Below are 22,584 nucleotides of genomic sequence, written 5' to 3' on the forward strand. Positions count from 1 at the left end.
ATATTATGGTAAACATTTTTTTAAAGAATAATATCTTTTAATTGAGTTCTCCTAATGCACGCCAATAAGGTGAACATTATCTTGTAATAATCTTATTGAGTTACTACCACTACTGGTTTGCAGTTTACATGGTATCGTCACTGGGTTTGAACTGACTTTATAGGAAATATTTAATGTGCGTTGTAGATCATGGGTATAGTGTTAATTTTGATGGAAATAAGAGCAAACCTTCTTGGTGGTTAAAGTGGTCTTTTAAAATTAGCTTGTGTTACAATTCAATAGCTTATTTAGTTTCCAAAGGTAAAGATTCATAGGTGTACAATGTATTTGGTTTGGGTTATTCAAGAAAAAACACTTTGCATTCACAAACTGCTCAATATGTTTTACATTGTCGACATTTTATCATTTGATTTTTAGTTAGTTTACAAGTCAAACCTGACCATCATTTAAAAATTCAAATATACTTCCTATTGATGGAAGATCAGCATCAGACTTTTTAGTTTGGATTCTAGCACATGAAGTGTCTCTACATGTATTCTCTACAATTTTCATATGTACTGAAGCCTCAATATCGTAATGAACAACATTACTTGTGAGACCAGTATTTGTTACAGATGGTCTGTTGTGGGAGAAGTCAGTGCATGCATACTTAGATCCTTGGTTTTGGACTAAGCCAGTATAATCACAATTCATTGATACTTTGATACTAGCAGAAGGTCTTTTAACACCTACACGTGTTATATCTTGCTCATTGCAGCGTGTGATTTCTGGTTTGATCCACGGACCGACGGGAAATTTTACCTCCTGTGGATAATAATTGGAAGATGCATGAAAAACTGTTTGTGGCTGGTACCCATCATACTGTAAATGTGTACCGGGATAATGCTTCTGATAGACAGTGGACGGGTCATTGTGACAGTAACCATAATTATTCATGAGCGTGGCAGAATGGTAGGATGGTGGACTAATATTTGTATACAGATTCCCGACTGGAGAATTTCTTTGATCTGTCCAAATAGGATTGGAACAATTCCGTGGATAATCTCCGACATGTTCTGTTTTGATTGTCACCCCATTTATACACTCGGGTATCGTTTCGGGAGAAATTTGATTATAAGAATGAAATTGCGGGTTAACTGGGGTTGGATGATACTGATAATTTGGTGAACTACATGCAAAATCTTGCAAAACTGGTTGATTGAACATCTGTTGACGACGTTTGAACTCTTGAAACTGTATCTGTTTTTCTCTTTGGGTGATCTTATGAGCGACATGTGTAGACGGCAACACAGGTGAGTGACGATCCGTCATAGAATGCCAGCTTGACGGACACGGATCAAGAGAATTATAAAATGTCATGGATAGATCTTCAGTAAAACCCATATGAGGAGTACAGAACGATCCTATTTTTGAAGTGCCCTGTTGATCTTCATGGAAGGTATCATCAGTCTCACCAGAACAAGGAGCATACGAGCTACCGAACTGAATGAAATAGAGAAGATCGTTCATAGCATAGCGTTGACGTAATGTTGATTCCTGTTGAAGAAATGTACTATCTTCTTCCCTAAAATAAAGTAAGAAACTAATTGAGGTAAAGTTTGTCTATGTCATCTCTTAGTTCAGATACAGTTAATTTCATCCTGTATCTTTTTCTCTTTGACTAACATTTACGTTTTATAACTACTGGTTCTTTGGAGTTTTTTGTTGTCGAAGTGCGGTTGGTGCCAATATGTTTATCCTGACGAGTGTATTATACATGTCACCCACGGATTTTATGTATTAATTTATGTCAACTGTTTCTTGCACATGTCTTGTTTCTCTTGATTTATCCCGTTTTTGTACTGTCCTATATTATGTGCGTTTCGATTTTTGCTATTGTTTAATACTATGGTTTTGTTTAGAGTTGTTTTGTCTGGTGACATTGTAAAACGCTAGATTTAACTATCATTTGGTTTTCCCTAATGTCGAATAAAATTCAGTCCGACTAATTAAGCCGTCAAGTTAAATATCAAGAACATAGCCAAATTAGTAGCTGATACATCTGGCTGCCTTACAGATTAGTTCCTGTTGTAGGTATGAATCTTTATTTATCAGCTGGTATTCGTGTAGGTAAATAAACTCATCATAGATACTAATTTGTTTGTCCTGACGATTAAAACGAATTTGCATGTAACTGGTATTTTTTTTTGCCCATAAGGAAAATGCTTCTATCAGTCAGTTTCTGCAACAAGTATATTTACTTACCTTACAGGACAATGTGTAAACACAATAGAAAACTTCTTGGAATTTTTACAAATGACTTTCCCGCGTGAATGCAGCCACACCCAACTTCCTTCCTTAGACTCCATTCGAAAATACATTGTTTGTACCTCTGTACTTTCAGTTACTAGAAAAAAATAAGTAAACAATTTTAACCAGTACACATTAAACATACTCAATGATCAAGCTTACCATCGCTACACTAGAAAATTACCCGAAAACAATATACAATTCCTCCCCTCAAACGTGTCAAATCTCAAATCATGTCCATTTTTAAAACGACCAAACAAATAAATATCTGTGACAGGATATTCATTAATTGTGTAAATTGTTTTTGAAAGCGTATGCAGACAAGTATGTGATAGTGATATCATCAATTTTCTACTCAGGTATTGTCTGACTTAGCCTTATTTGGCACAAATTTTATTATTTTCGATTTTAATCCTCTTTACCTTCAAAGTTGATTTGGTCTTTTCCGATTGGTTTTAATTCGAACGTCTTCTGTACGAAAAATACGCGTCTGTTCTGTAAAATTATAAACCTGCATCTTTGATGAGTTTAACAACCACTTGGTTGATGTAATTGATGATGAACATTTTGCTGAGGTTACAACCATCCCAGTTGACTTGTCATTGATAAATTCATTTTACTGTAAAATTACTGTTCGTTGCTTTTATTCAAACAACATGCTTTGGGTTTTTTAAGTGTAGTTTACTTATAGTCCCACCTACTCCCCCAACAAACCTACTAGCTTTAATGTAAATAAATGTCAATGGGGAGGTAAAAGTTGGTACTTGAAATCAAAAGGTAGATGCACCAAGTGTATCAACAATTAAGTGGGCCTTCTCATAACTATTTTATTCGAGATAGGGTTTGTTCATAAGTCAACTGTATATCGTGTATATTTTAATCCTTGCATCAAACTGTAACTTATTTCTATATCAAAACAACAGTGCAACAGAATGAACTCAAGCACGTAAACTTGACATTGTAAGTTTTGTAAGGAAGATGAATACCTAAATACGTACATGTTTTGTGACAAGCTGCAAATGTAGCTAAATCCTCTGGATGGACAAACTGATAAAATGACTTTTCCTTCAGATCGTCGTCCCCATACCCAATCATTTCTTCTGACCTGAAACATAATAAACGCTATTTCAAACTTGCTTTTAACTTTATATTGCATTATTTTATTTATTATAAAAGACTAAAAGTAACATAATTTCGATTTTGTTTTCGTATTTAGGTTGTTTTCCGTTTGATAAGCAATTACTTAAAGTTATTCCCAAACTGAATACATTATAATCTCACTCTGTATATCATATACTTTTGAAATGAGTTTCATTATCCTTTTTATATTCGTTTCATATTACCTTATGGCTTAAAAGAAGGTTCAAAAGCTGTTAGTGCTTTCAAAATTTCTAAACAAATAACACATTTACTTACTTTTTATCAAATTCCTTTATTGTAAGTCCCATATCATGTTTACTCCAGAAAACATTCTGTTTGAAATCCTCAACAATATCGCTTCCGGTCAACATGAATGGTTGGCAATAAAGTAAAACAACGTCTGGGCTAGACTTCGATTGGTTACTGTCATTAGGTCTTTGGATAGAGCCCGAGCAATGAATTTTCTGAAATTATAAGTTGGCTTATGTTAAATTAATTCTTTGAAAAGAAAACCGAGATGTTAAATAAAGATATGAAGTTAATCAGTTTACTGGAAACAAAAACGATTGGTAGAATTCTTCTAAATGAATCAACTTGTGTTATGGAGACCGAGTGAAGTGATTTGTACCAACGATCATGAAGCTGCACATATTACCAGGGTAGGTATTTGAAAAGTTAATAAGCGGCGACAATTCAACTTCAAATTGTCCAGAAATCTAATAGAAATCCATTTGTGTACTCATAAAGGTATAACGAAATAAGAGATCAATATTTTGATTTGATATGATAGTCCAGATGTCTCAATGTTGTGTCTCAAGCTTTAATCTTAAATCTGTCAATAAAGGTGTGTACGAGTTTGGGATTAATTCATTTAAAATGCATTAAATTCCATCAACATTTTCAAAGTTATACAATTTTTTTAAATTATTTTATTGCATGTGAAGGGAGGTTTAACATATGATATCATTGTTATGTAAATAAGCTACATGTTACGTAACAAGTCAACTAGAAATCTAACTCCTATTCATCTTTTATTTTTCAAAAGATTTTCCTGTTTTCCTGACAATCGAATTTGCTCAATATTATAACATCCAACCTTCATCCCCACATGCAAAGGTGAAGTTGGACGAATATTCCAAGGATATGTAAAGTTTCTTCTTTAAAAAAATCCAATCCTCTTTTTTAGGATCTCATTTAGACTTTCGATTAGATTCGATTGAAGGAGGGTTGTCATCATTCATTCAAATATAATTGAAATCCGACACAATATATTTCAAGACGTCTGACAACAGCAGTGTGTCGAAATTAGTTGTTTTTAGTATTGTATCTTCAAGTAAACTTCAAATACACCAAAAAAACTTGCTTGTATTTTTAGATATGCAATTTAGGAAAGTTAAACTTTTGATCTTTCATCTTTTCTCCGAGTATAAAGAAAAACATGACATTCCTCCAGTACAATAATCTTTCTCGAATGAAAAATTAAAAAGAAGGAAAAAAACTTATCAATGATAACAGGCTTATACTTTATAGTGCGCTAGACACCTTCAATAATCAAAAGCATAAACTGCACTTAAATTTAGATAAGTAAAGTCAACTTTATTCTTCAAATATGCACATACCAGATAGCCAGCAGATGTTCCATTGAAACATTTCATTCGACATATAAATGATACTTGTCTCCAATTACACCCAGGGTGTTGCTGAAATTATACACATATAAATAAGTTAAACAGTAAACACGCAAAATGGTGTAGATATGAACAACCATGTCAACTGATAAATTGGTAGAACTTTTTATAATAGTATATATAACCAATTGTTATAACTTTAAGTTCATTATTCAAGTGATCAAACTCAACTTGAAGGCCACATGATACAGTTACTGAAAGCTTATCCAAAGCACAGTTTTAACTTATAAATAATAGTTATCAAAAGTACCAGGATTATAATTTTATAAATAAACGAGGTTCTCCTAGACAAAATGTAAATCGCATAAACAGTACTTGATAATTTTCATTTAGGGGATAGGGTCTAGATAGGTAAAGGGTGACGTTTTTGCGTAAAGGTTTAATCCGACTTGGTGTTGCGAATGTACCAAGTCGGGTTTATCTGGATCGTACATGTTATTCGTTAATATATTTTCCGTTGTTCGTGCTTCTGTCGGAGTAGTTTTTAGAACTTGGTTGTCTGATGTGTAATGTTGTACTGTTTTGTATTTTTTTATATCTTTTTATATCATATATTTTTTGATATCCTATGTTGTTTGTTGTTGATGGAATATGTTCGTTGTTGTTCTGCAGTTTACATCTTGTATCGACTATTATATTATTTGTTTGTATGTTTCTCTGTTATAAATGTTCTTGTGTGTGTTTGTGTTGTATTTCTGTCACGTAGTGTTTAAGCGATATTTTTTTAAACATTGTCATAAATCGGGAGGTTAGCCAAGCCATTATACCAGGTTCAACCCATCATTTATTGTTAAAATGTCCTGTACCAAGTAAGGAATATGACAGTTGTTATCAAATAGTTCGTTTCTATGTGTGTTGGTGTTGGTGTTTGTTTTTGTTTCACTTCGATGTTTCTGATGTTCCTTTGTTTTCTTTTTACAGTTGACGTGTTTCCCTCGGTTTTGATTGTAAGCTGGATTTTTTTTCTCAATCGATTTACGACTTTTGAACACCGGTATACTACTGTTGCCTTTATCTATACATCATGAATTTTCATCCAAACACATCATAAAATATAGCACTGTCCATGTAAAAACACTCATTATAAATACCAGGATTGCTTATAGAAGAAATTAAGCTGGTGTCAACAGCATTATCTAATTTCTTGAGATGCTCTCATTTTTGTTGTTATTGAGTAGTTCTTTTTAGTCTATTCGATGTTTTTCCTATAGACCATGGTTTGAGATTTCTCTTTTGGATATAGATTCTGATAATCATCGTTCTAGTTTTTCACTTTATAATACAGAGAAAAGCATGCACTGGCTTAACCTGAGTTTGATTTTCAAAACTCATATTTTAACAGACACTGATAAAGGAGCTAGATTTTACACAAAGAGGCAGGCTTAATTTCAATAATGAAATCCAGATATGAATTCCAATAGTTCTGAAAATCTTATTCCACAGAAAAAATATTTTGTAGTGGCTCGTGTTGTTAATTAATAGTTTTCTTTTCCGTTTAAAGAATATTATCACTTATAGTATGCCTTTGTTCATATTAAATGACCAGATCAAAACATTGATGATTGATCAAGATTTGAACTGCCTCTTGTTTCCTAAGATACAATATTTATAGCAAATAATCATACCTTTGTCACATCCTTTATGTAACTATTTTCTAAGATGTTTTTCAAGTCTTGATGATCTTCAGGGTGAACTAATCCATACAAACAACGATGCATCAGATCCACCTGTACATGTTAAATAATTAGTATGCATTATATTTGAAAGTGGCGTATTACTTCTATAACTTCATAGTTTATGTCGCCATAATTGGAGTTTTTAGTAAAAATATCAAAGGAATTAGTTTTATATTCATAAGTTTGATTCCATTTGATGCTTTAAAATTTTTTAATAACCAAACAGTAAAATATATTTTCAATTTATAAATAATAATTGGAGCATGAGTTTTTGTGACACTCCCTTGATATAGTCTTAACTCCAACCTTAAAACAAATCAGCTTGATAAAACTTGCATTTTATTAACCAATTTTGCAATTTAATATTAATACAGAACGGATAAATAGAAATAGTTAAACTTTAAATTATCTAAAACAAAACAATAAAAAGAAATGCGAAAATTGTATTTTATTTAAAAACTAACCTGGTTAAAACCTAAATATTGTAATACGTTATCTGTAGAGTAAACTATAGTACCATCTGCAAAGGCCGCCAACAGAAAACCATCCAAACACTGTACAGTATTAAAGAAAACAATGAAATATTTATAGACACATCATTAATAAAACCGGTTTACATCTTTGTATAAAATAAGTTAAGTAACATTCTTTGATTCGTTGACTGCTGTGTCCCTATTTTTGACATTTTTACCTATTGTGTCTCTTTGTTTTGTTCACACATCGTTCTCAGTATAATGCGATGCAACTGTCACAAAAGTGAGAGGTTTAGCTAGCTATAAAACCAGGTTCAATTCATCACTTTTTACTAAATAAAATGTCTATACCAAGTAAGGAATATAACAGGTGTTATACATTCGTTTGATGTGTTTGAGCTTTTGATTTTGCCATTTGATTAGAAACTTTCATTTTTGAATTTTCTCGAAGTTCAGTATTTTTGTGATTTTACTTTTTTTCACAATGAAAAGTGTGTACTTTTGTTTTCATTTAATGTAGGACAATGTCCATTTGAAAAGTTCGATAGCTATGATTGGCTTATAAATTTAAAATAAAATGAAGACCTGCAATGACATTGAGCTAAGTAGCCACACATAATTTAAATTAAAAAAAATCATGTTTTTGTGTTTCATTTGATTTTCTATATTCCGTGTGTTTTCGTTATTTACAACTATTGGTTCGATTTATTGAAATGTTGATGGTACAAAGATTTAAAACCATTCTCTATCAAAACCTTTTTTTGTAATAAAGAAAAAATATAGATGTATTTTTTTACTAACTTGAAGCACTTGTTTTCCTCCAACATTCCCAAGTGAATCATCTTTAGTTGTTGTTTCATTATCTGATAATTGTTGTTGCTTCAAGCCAATGACTAAACAAAATAATTAATGATGCATTAAATTTTGGTGATGTGTTTGGTTAAGAATATTTTAATGTGATAGTGACCTGCAACTACGTATTCTCTATATAGAAGTTGAGAAAACCTAAACGCTGAGGGAAGTGTGTCTTCAATTTGTTCATTCTTTGATATATAAATAGATTTAAGGGTTTTTCAGAATACAGAGATTTTAACATTTATATTAGAAAGAGTTCGATTTTAATACGGATTTCCTGGATTCATCTCATACATTTACTATGGTCATATGTTGCTTCTTGAAACACAGTGTGCATTGACTACGGACGGTTGAATAACAAAACACTTAAAGACTCGTATCCAATGCTCAGACAGATTATCTTATTTTACTTAACATCTTTTTAATACTCAAAATTTACTTTGCATCTTTTTTAAAGTGTGTTATGAATTTTTAAATTGATGCATTTAGTATGTGCAGTTATACTATCAATCAACTTGAAAGTACGTTGATGATTAATCATTATTTTTCGAAGGCTGTTTTTTTTTTTTCAATATTTGAAACATTTGCGCCCATTTTACATGACAACGTAACTTTGATTTTGAGACATCCATAAAGGATTGTATAGTTATCAAAGCAGAAGAATTAAAATTCATTAGACCATCAAAATAATTCACCGGCAAACTAGATAAAATATATAATAAAATGAATTGTACTTACTTTTGAAGAACATCTTTAATCTGAAGAATGAGATAATAAGTCTGAATACTGTCTGACTGTCAAGTTTCCTATGTAAGGATGATCTATCTATTGGTATTAATCCTTCTAAGCCTTTTATTTCTGTCCGAAGTTTGTCTCTGTATCGTTTGGATTTAAAACTAAAAGTAAATCACCAATCGATGAAAAGTTTTAAAAAGTTACCTTTCTTTGATCAAGTACCAGTATATGATTCAAAATTTATAACACTTTTATGTGTGCTTTGAATTGATACAAAATTTTTATCCATGAATATATATAATAGTAAGATTAAAACGAAATTTTTCTGTTTCTCTCTCATTACATCTGTTTTATAAATGATTGGGAGTCCTACCTTATAACCAAAAAAAAGACAAGGTTGAAACTACTTTAAAAAGTATGACGGAACTTGCAGTTTGACCACTATGGCTGTGACTGAAACGGATATGGCGGAACTGTCAGTGTGGACGAAATGTTTTTCATTGTGTGATTTTTTTTGTCTATATTTTTGCTTTTACAACACTAAACACCACAGTGGTGTAATAGCACTAGCCCGGCATTTAATAGTTGTCGTCATGTCTAGTTTTACTCGTTGTTTTAGCATCAAATCGGGTTTCTTTCGATTGAATTGTTTCACATTTATTCATCTTGGGGTCGTTGATACCGGTTGACTATACGGTATATCTTTTTCTCATTGTTAAGTTCGTACGAACTATATGGACATTTAGTTGATAACACGTACCACGTTGATGGTAGTTGTCTTATTGGAAACCATACTATTTTTTTTATTTCTTTTTTATAATGATTAAAGTTATAAAACAATGTTGACTGCTGTACCCCTATTGTGTTTGTTTGTGTTGTTCAAATATCGTTGTCAATACAATGGAATTGTATGCGACTGGCATACAAGTGAGAGGTTTAGCTAGCTATAAAACCAGGTTTAATCCACCATTTTCTACATAAGAAAAATCAAAATCAGGAATGTGACAGTTGTTAGTCATTCGTTAAATGTGTTTGTGCTTTAAATTTTGCCATTTGAATACGGACTTTCCTCAATGTCCGGGTTTTTTTAAAATCTTATTTTTGAACGCTTAACACTTTGTTTTGACTGGATGAAAAGCATATGTTCTAGGTTCAGTTCCAGAGATGTTTGGTGATTCTAATTGGTCAAATCCCCAATTCATCACCAACTTTCTAGAAAATCTTCGAACTTTATAATAATTAAATTTATGATTAAGTGTCAAAATAGGTTACATATGATTTCTTTAAAGAGATATAAAGAAGAATCGAGATACTGTCGATATGTTATCCAGTTAAAAATTACTATATCAGAGAAAGACCAACAATATGAAAATAGAAAAATGTCATGTCATATAAGATATGATCAGTGTCGTCGCAAAACATACTATATAAAAAGGGGCGAAAGAAACTAAACGTATTTTCAAAACTCATAAATTTACAGAAGCTAATATCGCCATTGGCAAAATAAATAAGAAAAACGACGAAAAGACAAATGTGTCCACAAAACACTAATAAGATATTAGAGACTGAGTTACACGAAACCAACCAAAAAAAACTGTTGTTGATCTGAGGTGTTCCGGATTAGAAGGCAGACACTGTCCCATTATTGGCATTAAAGTATACCATGTGTTTGACAACAATCGGAGTTGAGTTACATTAACACCAAACAAGAGGTATGACTAGGTCCGTCGATATGAAAAGCATTTCCTTCCATGGTCTTTCATATGATTTATCTCTTACAGCAAGTGTCACAGCCACGGTGATGATAAAACATGTAATACTGTCAAATGGACAGTACGGGAAATGTTTAATCTTTGATAAATTGAAAATGTCTAGTATGTTGAGTAACTGGGATACTACAACGGCTAATATTCGATGGGGAACGAACAATAACCTATTGTGTATTATTTTGATTTTTATTCTTATTTATCTATTAATTAATCTATTTATTTATTTACGAGTTTTTAATTTATTTATTTACATTTATTCATTATTGATTTGTCTTTTTATTTTCATTTTGTTTTTATACCAATTTATTGTAATTTTTGTAATCATTTATTTGGTTGATTCATTTGAAGTAAGTTTATCAAGACTTTAGACACTGCAATATAAATTCAATTTAAATTATATAAACAGGATTATACATGGAAATACTAATATTCAAAACCTTTTAGCATACTATTTACTAAAATTGTAATAATGTGTTCCTACATGTCTTCACGCTGTGTATACAGAACTCTTGAAAATTCCTGTGTTATCTCAAGTACTCTATGTACTGTGACATACTAATCGTCTGACGGAGCTCAACTCTGGGAGAGAGAAATTAACGTTCACCAAATTTCATTCAGAATTTTTATAAATATTGTTTAAACCCCTATAACATATTGATGTCAATGCAATGACATTTTGGTTTTATCTTTTCTAACTAGGTTTGAATTAAAACTTTTTGCATTCTTTATACGAAGTGAGATTTTTTTTTTTAAAGATAATCAAACGCCACCAAAAAAGGTAAATATTCTCCATCAAGATCTAATTTCATTGATTTCAACTAATCTCTTGTAATTGCACTGACCAGTTCCGTGAATTTGTTCAAAGATTTTTTGAAAACTGTTCTAGATTTTGGGATTTTTTTTATAAAGTCTTATCTATTAGTTGAAGACCTATTTTGACACATATATGTGTTTGGTAGTTTGTATGATTGGATTTGTATTTCATTGGTGTATTTGTTTCAAACTTTCTTACTCGTGACATATTTTGCCCAATTCTAAATTCAATGTGCTAAGTGCATGTCTTTCGTAACTGTCCGCTGAACCAACAATCTTTCACAAGAGCTTTTGAATGTCGCAAATGTAAAATATGCGCTTGGTGCCTTGTACGCGTCGAAATATGTTATAGTTTCCTCAAATTAATCATGCTGATAAAAATTCAGAGTATGGTTACTCATTTTCAACATATGTCTCCAAATGGTCAATACTAACGTTAATAGTACAAGGTAACATATGTCCAGCAAATGGTTACATATGTCCAACGTAGTTTCAAAGCCTTGAACATCCATTACTGAACCAATATCTTAACAAATTTGAACGTCCACACACTAGGTAATTGCTTTTATGTGCATGGGATGTATATATATACTGATATGGCTGTTTCCATGACTTATATTTAGTTATATATCCCCTCAATCTATGTTCTGCCTATGAGTTTGCACCTTTATGGAATGAATATCATTGAACGATGATTTCCTTTTAACCTTATATAAATTATAATTCTTGGTAACTCACATGTGTAAAATGAAAATAGGCTAGTCTTTTAATTAAAATGTAAACTTTAGTCAAAGAAATAAAAATACGAGTGAAAACTCGTGCGTGTCAAATTACAAATCATATATTAAATAGACAAACAAAACTTTTGAGAAAATTTGAGTGGTTATGCTTAATTCTGGTCAATAATTACTAAGGAATCGTGTAGCATTTTGTCCTTACTTTAAAATTTCTGTCACGATCCCTACTTTGGTGGGTTAAATCTTTGGTCGCGTGTTACAGTTGAGCACTAAAATCAACACGAACAGTGTGGTATATATTCTGTAGAATTTTCATTTCCTCTAAAAAATGCAACAATTCAGTAGTGGAAACTATTTATTGCAAAATAAGGTCAGTTTGTATATTTCTACGTTACTTGTTTTACCTAAGGTCTTATAAGGGAATTTCTATTCATGTAAATGTATGTTAACTTTTCTGTATACCTTTCATTATTCCTGTTAGAAAAGAGTTTCAATCAATGTTTTTCAATACGATTCAATTATTATTTGTTACATGTATCTTTTCTGCAGAGCCTTCAATAAAACAAAAAGCACTTCTATTGAAAACAAATATCATCGAAGTCCCAACTTCTCTTTCCGCCCACTCGAATATATGATATAAAAAATGTAATTCGTTGAATTTTGGTACAGATTTGTATCAATTATATTTTCTTTTGTTTGAATTTTAACTAATCTGTCCTTTTTCAAAATCCCGATGAAAGTTTTTACTATCTACTTTAAATATTAATTTTGTTCTTATTTTTTTTCAATTTGGGAGGGAGAGGGGAACACAGAGGAATATCTCATTGTTTTTTTTTTAATTCTACATATGTAAATGCATGAGTCTTTTTTTATTTTTGATTTCCTTAACCTTTATTATTTCGATTTGATTCTGTCTTTTTTGTAATTTTTAACTCTGACTATTATAATATTTCAATTTAACTTACTGTGAAAACGCCTAGAACAGTCATAACATTTTCCTGTGTGCAGTCTGTTAAAATATTGAAAGCAATCAACGTACTAAACCAGCGCTTACCCGAATTTTGCTATACTTTGGTCCTTTTTGATTTATCAGCTCTTGTAACGTTTGTAAAAGTTTTGGATTTTCAAACATTGGGCCTAGAGCATCACTGAAATCTTTAATTGTCGTATTGCACATCTGGCGCAATAAATTTGGTACCGTTAATATAATAATAAAAAATGGATAGATGAGAATCCCTTCTACCATTGAAAGATTATGGATTGACCAAGGGATTCAAACCCTAAAAGAATATATATATATATTTATATTCACGGTTTTTAAGTCTTCAAACAAAGATGAGATAGGTATTGTTTACAAATCGGATATCAATACACATATACAAACAAAACAAAAATATTATGTTAACAACGATACTAAGCACACATTTTGAGTTGTGTCAAAACCTTCATGTCTGCATATAACATTAGAATGAGTAGACCGTAAGTCTTTCCATATGTGGCACTTAATAATTTTGTGCTTTTAAATTAATTCTCTTTGGGCACTACAGCTGAACAAAAATATTATATCTAGACTCGGTTTTAGTGATATTTACTTGAGATGTAAATTTTAAAACTGATGGAATAGAGACATTTCAGAAACTATATGCCACTCTTTCCTTTTATGTCCGAGTTTTTACGACATAAAAAAATAGCATATTAGATTGTTCCTAAATCTTATTTTCGTTTACTAAAATATAAGTACATTCCAATAGCATCCAAACTATATATAGCTAGAATGCTAAGATCTACCGGCAATGATAAGAAGGCAGCACTTCTCACGAATATTGAAAGATCAGACATACATGTAGTTTTAATGCATCTGTTGCAAAGTGAACAGTTAATTTTTAAGTTAGACAACATTAAAACTGGTTTGACCTTATAGTTTCATCACAATATACACAGTTTTATGAAATCTAATGAAAAGTGTTGATTTTATGGAATTTTTCCATATGTATGTCTTTGAAGAAACATTTTCTTTTGTAGAAATAAGCGCGCGTCTGGCGTACAAATTTTTCATACTGGTATCTATATGATGAGCATTATCTATAGCACAAGAACAAAATAATTACAGAGAAGTTTTCGTAAAACCGGTATAGATATTTAGAGGTTACCATTGAGTTTCTTGGGCCAGGATGATTTTGGAAATGAATATTCTGTCTTGGTAATTAATGGAAAAAAATAACTTTGCCCAAGACAGGATGTAGCGGAACGTTCTGCTCAGCAAAATGCAGGAAATAATTGTGTGCAAATGTGAAAATAAATTTATAACGCACGAAATAAATAATCTGTGGAACTATGAATATTCCGTCCGCGTAAAATCTCCCTACTCCTCCCCTATTAAAGGAGAATGTTCATGTGCCGAAAATTCCTATATATAATAAAAATTCAAATACATTCGAAAGTTGTTCAATTATACTAAAATTTTAATTCAAATATACTCGAAAGTTGAGACAAACTGTGAGGTTTGTGCGCAGGTTAACCTGCTTAAAATAACGCTGTACATTTTGCAGTCTTTGCACCATACCAAGTTGTTGTTCGTTGTTTAGTGCTCGCCTTTTTTGTACGTCTGTAGTGGTTGATATGGTCTGTTGTATGCTGTTTAATATTCTTAGTAATTTCGGGTATACTTTTTAGAACTTCAAAACAAGAAAAAACTTTAAACTTTACAAAATTGATTTGAAAAAAAAACAACGGAAATTAAAGAATTATATTAGATTGGTGTTATGGTAACTCGTCAAAAGCGAAAGTTGTTTATACTTTTTGAACGAATGTGACTTAAGTCATATTAGGGTTAATGAAATTAATATTATATTTTAGTAATCTTTACATAATATGTATTTGCACTTAACTTGGACTCAACTATAGTTATAATTTCCCTTACTCGATTTTCATTTCTTTAACATTCTCTATGAAGAGAAAATATTGTTTTTCAGAAGCATCTAAGCTATATGAAATTTGCTACGAACAGGATGGTCTTTTTCCCTTATAAACAATTAACTATTTTTTACTACGGAATCTTATAAAGATATATTTTCTTCTTTTCCTTGTCGAATAATGACTACATTTTTTGATTGCAGGAGACAATTTGGGTGATTTACTAAGCTGTTAACGTTGTTGCAAAATTTAAAAAAAAAAGACTCTGCCGGAAAATTGACAGTCGCGTTATTTGTCTTTTATGAAATAAATCTTACTTTTTTTTAATAAAGAGGGCTTTGAACGTGGCCGGCAAAAAAATCAAGACACAGTCTAAGACATCATAGGCGCTTGAAATGAAGTATTAACTTATTTATGAGGATAATACAAGTTGTTCTTTAGTCATTTGCTCTTAGTCTACATGATCCTATAACGGAAACGTTTTTCATTTGCTATTTTTGAAATACGTTTTATATAATGTTCCCAAACTTTCGACGAGAAACAGTTGTCGCGCATTCTATGTATTGAGTTTATTTTGTATATTATTAAAATAACCATACCTCTTTTAAAATAAGAGCATAGTGTTTGACTTGTTGAAATGTCTGAATTTTTATTTTTAGTTAAATTTTGATGAAATCCTAAGATGGAATACTTGTAAAAGTAAATTTATGTAATTTAAAAAAAACTCTTTACACAAAAAACTCAAAAGGATGATGTAAAAACAATTAAAATATATATATCACCCCAACAAAGCTAAAGAAATATAAAAAAGATAGGAATGAAAGTACATTGTTTTAGGTTTTAGGTGCATACATAGGAGTGACACAATACATATCTTAATTTATTTTTGGAAATCCAAATGGAATGGTACCTTCTTTTTTGTTCATAATCATATGAAGAACTAGTTCAAATAATTATGAAGTCTTCATGTTGGTCTCTTGTGGACAGTTGTCTCATTTGCAATCATACCACATCTTCTTTTTTATATTGAAAGGCTATTTAATGTTTTGCTTTGACACTGTCGCTGTAATGCGTCAAAGCAAAAAGCTTTCGTTTACTGTTAGCAATGTAAAAAAAAAAATAACAAGTAAAGTACGAGGAACTATGCTCACTAATCCCAAACAATATGCAACAGACCGACACAATTTTGGAATTTTACAATGGAAATATATTGAGAACCAGCAGATTTTCGTCAAGAATCACCACAGACATTTTTTAGAAGCTCATCTACTTTCCTGTCTCTCACTTGTTAGCATCGCTTGTTTGGGGTTATGCGTATTCTGTAATTTCTTACCCATTAAAACCAAAATATCAAATCATTAACATTAAAGGAAAGATACTATTTTTTTCTATTCTAAACCTTACGCTTGGTACAGTGAGTTGTTCACCCTTTCTGTACATTCCTATTTGGAATAACATCACTAAAAGTCAGGATCAAGATTTAACTAAATTTTTCATGAATGATAAAAGCTAAAGATATAACAGGACTGTTTTCCCCCGATGAAATGAAGTAGTTTGAGGTTGTATTTTATCTTCCTTTTATTTCCTGAAAAATGAATATCAATTCAGAAAAAAATACAGTAGAACAAATACTAAATAAAAAGGAAACAAACTTGATTGTAATAAAAAGTGACTATTACCTGGGATCAATTTTTGACGATCTTGCTGATGGGGGTTTTGTCTGTCCGTCCATATTGTATTCCTTGAACAAAAACAACAGTTATTATTTTATCTTCGATTTTCACCTTAGCTAATTACTTATCGGAATTTTTATCCTTTGCTTGCGATAAGGAATTGTGATTTGGAAAATATTAGTCAAACAACAAATACAGAAAATTAGCTTTAATTTGTGGGTTTTAGTACCCCTCTCTAAACATTTATTTTCTAATCTAAATCCAAACTGAAGTGTTTGTTTGCTTATACACTATCCATCAAAAGTAAGAGAAAGGATTATAATTAAATAAACAATGACGGGTGCATTTATGTCTGTGTTCTTCCTGCATAACATTTCGAATTTTGAAATTTTCCGACTAAACATTAGAAATTAGAAAAGGAACGGTTTTTTTTAATTTTTATTAGATTCATCAACTTATACAAAAAATACAGTTCGGTTCTTTTCACCAAAAATTATGTATTTTTTTGTTTAAAACAGGGAACATATTTTTCGAAAAATATACTATTGTTTTGTTAAACAAAAGATAGATTAACTTTAATACATGGTTTGACAATTTGTAGAAATTAGCATAAATTGTTTTAAAAATTTAGAAATTAGAATAAATTGTTTAAAAAATTCTTAAATAAAATCCAACTTACCTGTGAAGCATCCAAAGAGTCTGATAGATATCGATTCGTTTGAGTCAGGCGTTATCACAGTGACATATAAATATTGACTTTAGGAACACTTTCCTCGTGTCCGGGGGTGAGACGTCGCCAAAACCTCTCGTTATATCACCTGTCATCGCGATATTTCTAAAAGACATTAAAAGGTTTATGTCGTCACCAGAAACCAAATATATACCTTGGTATCTTGTCTTCATTTTGAAAATTCCTCGTATTATTTTATACTTCTCTTCCGGTTATCTTCTATAATATTTTCCGGGAGGATGCTAAAAGTGAGCATATGCACTGAACAACATTACATGTACAAAACACAATATATTATTGGGAAGTATTTTATCAGAAAAAGAATATTCCGTAGTATATTTTCTTCAGAATTTTGTTGTCTTTTCCCATTGTAAATATTTATAACAAATATAATTTTAAATTTTCTAAAAAAAATATTCTGCATTCAATATTAATTAGAATGGTGCGATTTTATTTTTTAAAACACATATGAAAACAAAGAAATATTATGATAAGTGTATTGAAAAAAATCGTAAATATGTAGATATCAACAAATATTTCGGATAACAGATTTTGATATTTTTAATATTAGTATTATGTTAATTTATTCTAATATCTATGACGATTTTTACGAAAATCTCTATTAAATTTTGTTATAAGTGTTAATGCTTATTTCAGATTGACAGCCAGTTGGATAACTTGTGGAGTCTTACAAAAAAAAAGATGAGTTTAAGACAAAGATGACGGTAGTTTTGCGATGTTTCAGAAATTCAATTGAAAAATATCTACAAAAAGAACAACCCGTAGGAAGCACATGAGTCCAATGGATGGTAGTGTGATACATGATGGTTCCACCATGCAAATCCAAACTCAGTAAAAAAAAAGGTCACTACAGAAGATCATAAAAATACAGGCCCCCTATATGTCCGCGCAAACACGTCTCTCGTGCGCTAACCTTATTCGAGGAGTTTTTGTGTCATGAGCATAGCCCTGTAAATAAAGAGTCTACATATTAATAAGAACATATTAAACATCTCTTACGCAGAAAACTTAATGGAATTTTAAAGAGCTTTTAACAGACAAACAGATTATTAAATATTTACCTAAAATATGAAGTTAAGTACCCGATTTTGTACCAAGTTAAATTTAAAGATAAGATTAGCGGCTTTGTTTGTATCGTTTTAAGAAATAATATCTACACCAGAAAAACGATGAAAAGGAAGTAAAATAGCAGATGTCCACAAAATCCTTTATAAAGATCTTGCTTTATGTTGTTTACTATAAGACAGCATACATTCATCTTAAAGAAAAAAATCCTTTTAGAATATAAATTACGAATAAATGGTTTGCAATCACAGAAGACTGTAGAAAGGGATTGTATTTTCATTCAAAAGAAAAGAAATTTTTACATTCCACTAAAACACAAAAGAAACAAACAAAAAGTTTGCAAAAAAAAAGTAGTATATTTAACATGAAAAATAGAACATATTTCAGATCCCATTAGCCATGCTAATAGAAATTTGGTACAACTGACATACAAACCTTTAACAGAAAACAGCAATGTAGACAAGGCTCTATGTGTTCTTGTCAGCTATTTGTAGCCTCTGTACCTGTATACTTTTTATCTGCCATTTAGACCTATTACAGTAAAAAAATATAAACGAGACTAAACATTGCACAACATTTGATATAAGCTCCATAGCATATAGTATTGCCCATTTTCAAGTAAATATTTTCATTTATTAAGTTAATTATAAATTTATTTTTGTTTAAGTTCCTCAGAAAAGAATATTACAACCAGAGACATATAATACAATTGTATTATATGTCTCTGTTACAACGTATTGTGCCTATATATGAACACCCTCCTGAATTCAAAAAAATGTTGTATCAAAGTAACGCTCATCACATTTAATAACCAAAAACAATTATTAATGTGAAAGTATTTTGTTTTTTGAGATTATTAGTTGTTCATAAACGACCTTTTTATAGCGCCATTAGCGAGAAGTTGGCCTTAAACATGTTATTGCAGTATTTTACGATATGAATAATTAGCTAAAGGGTATTATATTTAATAAAATTCAATAAAATGAATATCATACGTTGCTGAATAGCTTTGACGTGATGTTTGCAGATCCTTTATTTGACTTTTACATTTATTTTAATATAAAGTAATGTGCAAAATAATCTCGGTTTACAGAGAGATATCTCTATAACGGAAATATAAAAGGTTAAGGTTAAATGTTCTTATGCCCAATCCACCTTTGGAATCACAAAAAGACAGTTATATTCTATTCTGCTTTATAAAAAAAAAACACTTTACAAGAGTTTTCGGACATCTGAAATATAAATAAAAAGAGTTGTATGAAAAGCATAGAGATGTGAGTTACATACAGCATCTTTATCCGACACAGTAAAACCAAAGTCAATCCATGTACTTCAACCGTAGGCAGGTGCCTTTTCGGCATGCTGAAGCTGATTCGTAGAGAATTTTTTCATAAATAAATCTAACAAAGACTTTCCAAGATATGCAATCAACTCAAATTTCCAAAAAAGACAAATATTAAGATACGACAAAAGACGAACACTGAATAAGTTCCTGGCTAGGGACAGGCACATGAACATATCCATAGTTTATCGAAGGATTAGCCCTACCTATTTTGAACTCGATCAATAATAAAAAAGACAAACGGCGCATTAAAAGAACACCCTATAAACTTAGTAAAGGAAAGGCTCGTTGCTCTTTGTTAGATATTCATATCCCCGATCTGTGTCAGATCCTCAATTTAACGCAAGTGGTCTGTGTCAGATCGTCATGTCCCCGATCTGTGTCAGATCCTCAATTTAACGCAAGTGGTCTGTGTCAGATCGTCATGTCCCCGATCTGTGTCAGATCCTCAATTTAACGCAAGTGGTCTGTGTCAGATCGTCATTGTAATTCGTAGTACACAAAGTGTGAATATAGCAAGGTGCTTTATAATGCCAGATAATCATGGTTATGAGTAGTGTACTGTGTCGATCATCAAGGTTTGTAGTAGTGTACTGTGTCAGATCATCATGGTTATGTGTAGTGTACTGTGTCGATCATCAAGGTTTGGTGTAGTGTACAGTGTCAGATCATTATGGTTATGTGTAGTGTACTGTGTCGATAATCAAGGTTTGGTGAAGTGTTCTGTGTCAGATCATCATGGTTATGTGTAGTGTATTGTGTCGATCATTAAGGTTTGGTGTAATGTACTGTGTCGATCATCAAGGTTTGGTGTAGTGTACAGTGTCAGATCATCATGGTTATGTGTAGTGTATTCTGTCAGATCATTATACTTATGTGTAATGTACTGTGTGAGATCATCATTGTTATGTGTGGTGTTCTGTGTCAGATCATTATGGTTATGTGTAGTTTATTCTGTTAGATCAGCTTGGAAATGTGTGGTGTACTAAATCATTTCATCATAGTTTTGTGTGCTGTACTGTGTCAGATCATCATGGTTATGTGTAGCGTACTGTGTCAGATCATCATGGTTATGTGTAGTGTAGTGTGTCAGATCATCATGGTTATGTGTAGCGTACTGTGTCAGATCATCATCATGGTTATGTGTAGCGTACTGCGTCAGATCATCAGGGTTATGTGTGGTGTACTAAATAATTTCATCATGGTTTTGTGTGCTGTAATGTGTCAGATCATCATTGTTATGTGTAGCGTACTGTGTCAGATCATCATGGTTAATTATGTGTAGTGTTGTGCGTTAGATCATCATGGTTATGTGTAGTGTACTCTTCCAGATCATCATGGTTATGTGTAGTGTACTCTTCCAGATCATCATGGTTATGTGTAGTGTACTCTGTCAGATCATCATGGTTATGTTTAGTGTACTCTGTCAGATCATCATGGTTATGTTTAGTGTACTCTGTCAGATCAGCTTGTGCATGATGTATAGTGTACTATGTTGTATCATTAAAACTTCCAATTTTTTTTTTTTCGTTTTTTTTAGTCCCTCTGACTTTTTAAAGCTATTAACATTTTTTATATGCAAATATCAATTTTATCCTGCTAAAACTGTTTTAAGCACCAAACACTGTTTGAAATATCAGGTGGATAACTTATTCAACAAAATAGATGAAATAATGTTTTAAAAGACCTCTTCTTGAACATGTTTACGCAAGTGGTCAGTGGGCGAACGTGGCTTCATGTCTACACATTGATGTAAAGCTGCATATTTTCTTCAGGTTACCGTCTCATTGTTATGTAAAGGTGGACAAAAATTGTGAAGAGTTGAATTTTTATTAAATGTCAGCAGTGTACATTAGTTTTATATTTGCGATCGACAAGTAGTGATGTTTGTGCAAAATTATGTCAATACGCGATGATAAATTTATTTTATAAATTAAAAGACAAACATTTCGTCTTGAGGGTAAAGTATTTTGTAAATTTCCACTTGAGATAAGAGAGAATAAATTCAAGAGGCAATTTTAGGAACTGGAGCCATCACATTAATTTTATGGAAAAGACTTAATACAAATACACACAAGATGATAACATTATTGAATCATCAATGAACGGACAACTTCTAATTTGACAAAAAAAATCAACTGATCCAAAACATAAAAATGTGTAAAACGAATTTGACTAGTTTCTTTTAAGTGTAAATGCTGTAAATAATATAGAATAGTATATTTAATTGTGTAAACATTGAAAATAACATAGTAGCCTCCGTGGTTCACTAAGTTAATAACATGGCATCCTTCATGTCAAGAAATCAGGGTAAATACGGCATATACCATAGCACCCAACATGGAAAGAAATCGGGGTAAACACGTTAAATAACATAGTACCTAGCATGGTAAAAAATCAGGGTAAACACGATAAATAACATAGTACCTAGCATGATAAGAAATCAGGGTAAACACGATAAAAACATAGCACCTAGCATGGTAAGAAATCAGGGTACACACGGTAAATAACATAACACGATGTATATATAGTAAGAAATCAGGATAAACATGATAAATAACGTTGCATCAAGCATCGTAAAAATAATGGTAAACACGGCATATACATAACACGTAGCATGGTACGAAACCAGGATAAACAAAGTAAAATGGTAAAACAATTTACA

The 22,584-nt window shown here is 31.3% G+C and overlaps 1 protein-coding gene across 1 annotated transcript; it reads right to left on the reverse strand.

Moving 5' to 3' along the window:
* Positions 1 to 59: 59 nt before the first annotated feature.
* On the reverse strand, positions 60 to 17,649 carry LOC139519308 (aryl hydrocarbon receptor-like). Its single transcript, XM_071311287.1, has 11 exons — positions 17,441 to 17,649; positions 16,768 to 16,829; positions 8,860 to 9,017; positions 8,068 to 8,159; positions 7,258 to 7,347; positions 6,743 to 6,844; positions 5,049 to 5,129; positions 3,706 to 3,893; positions 3,288 to 3,394; positions 2,245 to 2,386; positions 60 to 1,564 (listed from the first exon to the last, which is right to left on the reverse strand). Exons 2-11 carry the CDS (start codon positions 16,818 to 16,820, stop codon positions 430 to 432), a joined length of 2,148 nt encoding a protein of 715 aa, XP_071167388.1. The 5' UTR covers positions 16,821 to 16,829; positions 17,441 to 17,649; the 3' UTR covers positions 60 to 429.
* Positions 17,650 to 22,584: the final 4,935 nt, after the last annotated feature.

This window comes from Mytilus edulis, chromosome 4 (genome assembly GCF_963676685.1).
Source record: "Mytilus edulis chromosome 4, xbMytEdul2.2, whole genome shotgun sequence".
Lineage (NCBI taxonomy): Eukaryota > Metazoa > Mollusca > Bivalvia > Mytilida > Mytilidae > Mytilus > Mytilus edulis.

What these genes read in the sequence shown, in the direction of transcription:
- LOC139519308 (XM_071311287.1), bottom strand. Translation starts at nt 16,820, where the DNA reads ATGGACGGACAGACAAAACCCCCATCAGCAAGATCGTCAAAAATTGAT. An exon ending in TCGTCAAAAATTGATCCCAG is followed by an intron (nt 9,018 to 16,767) that starts GTAATAGTCACT and finishes ATTTACTTTTAG; the next exon opens with TTTTAAATCCAAACGATACA. An exon ending in GAACATCTGCTGGCTATCTG is followed by an intron (nt 3,894 to 5,048) that starts GTATGTGCATAT and finishes TTATAATTTCAG; the next exon opens with AAAATTCATTGCTCGGGCTC.